This window comes from Portunus trituberculatus, chromosome 2 (assembly GCF_017591435.1).
Source record: "Portunus trituberculatus isolate SZX2019 chromosome 2, ASM1759143v1, whole genome shotgun sequence".
NCBI lineage: Eukaryota > Metazoa > Arthropoda > Malacostraca > Decapoda > Portunidae > Portunus > Portunus trituberculatus.
The window spans coordinates 442,529-446,419 of NC_059256.1; the positions used below are offsets into that span (position 1 = coordinate 442,529).

Sequence of the window (3,891 nt, forward strand, 5' to 3'; positions counted from 1 at the left end):
GAAAGACACTTCAAGCAATGCAGGAACCTATGCCCTTATCTCTTCGTCATGACAACAAGCGAGGCGGTGGGGATAAACATGGTGAGAGTCCCTCGTGTATACTACCGTCGGTTCATGTGTCTCCTCCCATTTTCGCGTCACCTCTCAATTGGAGATGCGTTAAAGGCACTGTGGTGGGTAACCATGAGATTCCGGATCGCGTAGCAATGCGTATCCCCATCACAGTGCCTGATGGACCAGTTAACAGTGACATATGCTTCACTGGTCCTTGTAAACTTCAGCGCCTTGCAGTGGAGTCCAGACTTCCCACCGTTCAGGAAGGTAATGTCGCTTCTGCGTTAGTGGTGAACGTTACGGGAGGACCAGTACGTGTGAAACATGGTCTCTACCTTGGAGATGGATTAATTTATGATCAAAAAGTATTGCCTACTCCTTTAGACTTTCCCAAAGCTTGTGTCGCAACGGTGTCATCCACCTCTGACAGCGAGCTGGTGTCGGGCCCACCTCTAAGCTCACTTGTCAATGTTGTGGATTACCCAGAGCTGAAGCACTTGCTGTTGGATATTCTCGAAGAACGTTGCAACGTGATAGCGTTGCTTGGCGAGCCCCTTGGTAGTATGGAGCATGCTGAACACCTTCTTCTTCTCAAACCAAACACTAAACCAGTTTACATTCCAGCCTACAGACTACCTCACAGTCAGAGGAAATTGTGGATGAGCAAATCAAAGAGATGCTCCATCAGGGAGTGATCGAACACTCACATTCCCCTGGAACAGTCCCTCTTCCTCGTTCCTAAAAGGATGGTAGTTTTCAGTCATTGATTTTAGGAAAGTAAATGAGGTAACAGAGGATGATCGTTACCCTCTACCGGTCCTGAGTGACTTGCTTATGTCCTTAGGTGGTGGTAATACCATTTTCAGCAGTCTTGACTTGCTGTCGGGTACTGGCAGGTACCTATGGCGAAGGAGTCCCGGAAATCACTGCGTTTAGCACGCCATCAGGGCACTATCAGTGGTTGCGCATGCCGTTTGGCCTAAAGTCTGCGCCACTTACATTCCAGCGGATGATCAATACATTGTTTGCAGACATGTTAGGTAATTCTGTATATGCCTAATTGGATGACATCATCATCGCCAGTAAATCTGTTGAATCTCATCTTCAGACTTTGCGTTCAGTTTTACAGCGACTGCATGAAGCCGGCCTTCGAGTAAAACTGTCAAAATGCGAGTTTTGAAGTCCAAAATCACCTTTTTAGGGCACGTTGTCGATAGTGAGGGAATCCACATACTGGACGATAAAGTGTCCGAAGTCAAAAAATTTCCACAACCAAGAACCATCGAAAATGTGAGATCATTCTTAGGTTTAGCAGGTTACTACAGACATTTTATTAAAGATTTTGCTAAACTTGCATCACCACTCAACCAGTTACTCAAGAAAGACGTTTAATTTCATTGGGGTGCTGCACAGGAGCGTTGTTTCCAGGATTTAAAAACAGTTCTCACACAGGCTCCCGTTCTAGCATTCCCTGACTTCTCATTACATTTTGAACTCTACACAGACTCATCCTCGTTAGGGCTCGGCGCAGTGCTGACTCAGAGGACACATAGGGGTAAAAATCGTGTGATTGCTTATGCGAGTAAGGTTCTTAACTCTGCGGAAGCGAACTACTCAGTCACGCATCAGGAAGCTTTAGCTGTCATCTGGGCTCTTACCCATTTCCGAGATCTAATACTTGGGTACCGAATCACAGTTTTCACAGATCACGTCGCCGTCACAAATCTTTTCAAGGGACGTAATCTTAGTGGCAGGCTTGCACGCTGGTATCTTACATTGCAAGAATACTCTCCTCAGTTCAAGTACCTTCCAGGCCGTGCGAATGTCGTAGCTGACGCTCTATCACGGAATATTCCAGTGAGTGCAGTCTCTCAAGCATCCCCAGTACATAATTTTTCTCTCCAGGAACTCAGCATGGAACACAGCATGAGACATGGGGGAAAGTAATTTATGCTCTGGAATCTGGTGATCTTTCCACTTTGCCCTCCTTACATGTACCCTTCTCACAATTCTTTTTATCACCATCTAATGTCTTATGTAGGCGAGGCCCAAAAGAAGATGGAGGCAAAGATCTTTTGGTTATTCCAGAAGTTTTTGTTCCAGTCATTCTACAACTTATGCACGATCACCCTACAGCTGGACATCCAGGTCGTGACAAAACCGTCCGTCGTGCATATTATTGGCCTCGTATGAGAGTAGACGTTGTCGATCATGTTTCGCGCTGCGTTAGCTGCGCTAAGCATAAGGGCATTACGTCTGGTCCTGCGCCTATGCTAGGATACCCACCACCTGCACAACCATGGGATGTAGTTGCAATGGACCTTCTGCAGCATCTTAAGAGTCGCCAAGGCTCCCAGTACCTCTTGGTTTGCGTAGATCATTTCTCTCGTTTTGTAGTTTTGTCCCCGGTAAAAGCTAAGACAGCGCCTGCGATTGCACATGTGCTAGTTACGCACTTGTTCTGTCCTTACACCAACAGGCTCCCGTTCTAGCATTCCCTGACTTCTCATTACATTTTGAACTCTACACAGACTCATCCTCGTTAGGGCTCGGCGCAGTGCTGACTCAGAGGACACATAGGGGTAAAAATCGTGTGATTGCTTATGCGAGTAGGGTTCTTAACTCTGCGGAAGCGAACTACTCAGTCACGCATCAGGAAGCTTTAGCTGTCATCTGGGCTCTTACCCATTTCCAAGATCTAATACTTGGGTACCCAATCACAGTTTTCACAGATCATGTCGCCGTCACAAATCTTTTCAAGGGACGTAATCTTAGTGGCAGGCTTGCACGCTGGTATCTTACATTGCAAGAATACTCTCCTCAGTTCAAGTACCATCCAGGCCGTGCGAATGTCCAGCTCTATCACGGAATATTCCAGTGAGGTGCAGTCTCTCAAGCATCCCAGTACATAGTTTTTCTCCAGGAACTCAGCATGGAACAAAAGCATGAGACATGGGGAAATAATTTATGCTCTGGAATTTGGTGATCTTTCCACTTTGCCCTCCCATGCCCTTCTCACAATTCTTTTTATCACCATCTAATGTCTTATGTAGGCGAGGCCCAAAAGAAGATGGAGGCAAAGATCTTTTGGTTATTCCAAAGTTTTTTCCAGTCTTCTACAACTTATGCACGATCACCCTACAGCTGGACATCCAGGTCGTGACAAAACCGTCCGTCGTGCATATTGGCCTCATTATGAGAGTAGACGTTGTCGATCATGTTTCGCGCTGCGTTAGCTGCGCTAAGCATAAGGGCATTACGTCTGGTCCTGCGCCTTGCTAGGATAACCACCTGCACAACCATGGGATGTAGTTGCAATGGACCTTCTGCAGCATCTTAAGAGTCGCCAAATCCTCTTGGTTTGCGTAGATCATTTCTCTCGTTTTGTAGTTTTGTCCCCGGTAAAAGCTAAGACAGCGCCTGCGATTGCACATGGCTGGTTACGCCCTTTCTGTCCTTACACCACTCCCTTAGCGATAATGGCACGGGTTCAAATGCCTTGCTATCGGAGATCTGCGCTAAGTATAACATCAAACAGACGTTTACCGTAGCTTACCATCCAAGTTCAAATGGCCTGGTAGAGGGCGAATCGTAAAATCCCTTGAAGCCCTCCGTTATGTCACTAGCTTACATGACAACTGGGAAGGCTATTCCTGAGGTTGCGGCTTGCATTAATGGTTCGGTATGTGAATCAACTGGAAAACTCCGCACTACATTGTCTATGGGTAGATAAGAGATTGCCATACGACTTGTTGGCGGGTCCTCTAACCTGTCTATAACATTGGATGACTACTCTTCCCAGCATCTGCGATTTTCAATTCATAAAAAGGTTAGGGA

The 3,891-nt window shown here is 46.5% G+C and overlaps 1 protein-coding gene across 1 annotated transcript in view; it reads right to left on the minus strand.

Moving 5' to 3' along the window:
- Positions 1 to 3,192: 3,192 nt before the first annotated feature.
- The window catches only part of LOC123501168 (kinesin-like protein KIF28P), a 5,991-nt gene continuing 5,292 nt past the window's right edge, over positions 3,193 to 3,891 (minus strand). Inside the window, exon 5 of the mRNA XM_045249810.1 lies at positions 3,193 to 3,345. Coding sequence (XP_045105745.1) covers positions 3,193 to 3,345 — 153 coding nt within the window. The remainder of the gene's footprint in view (positions 3,346 to 3,891) is intronic.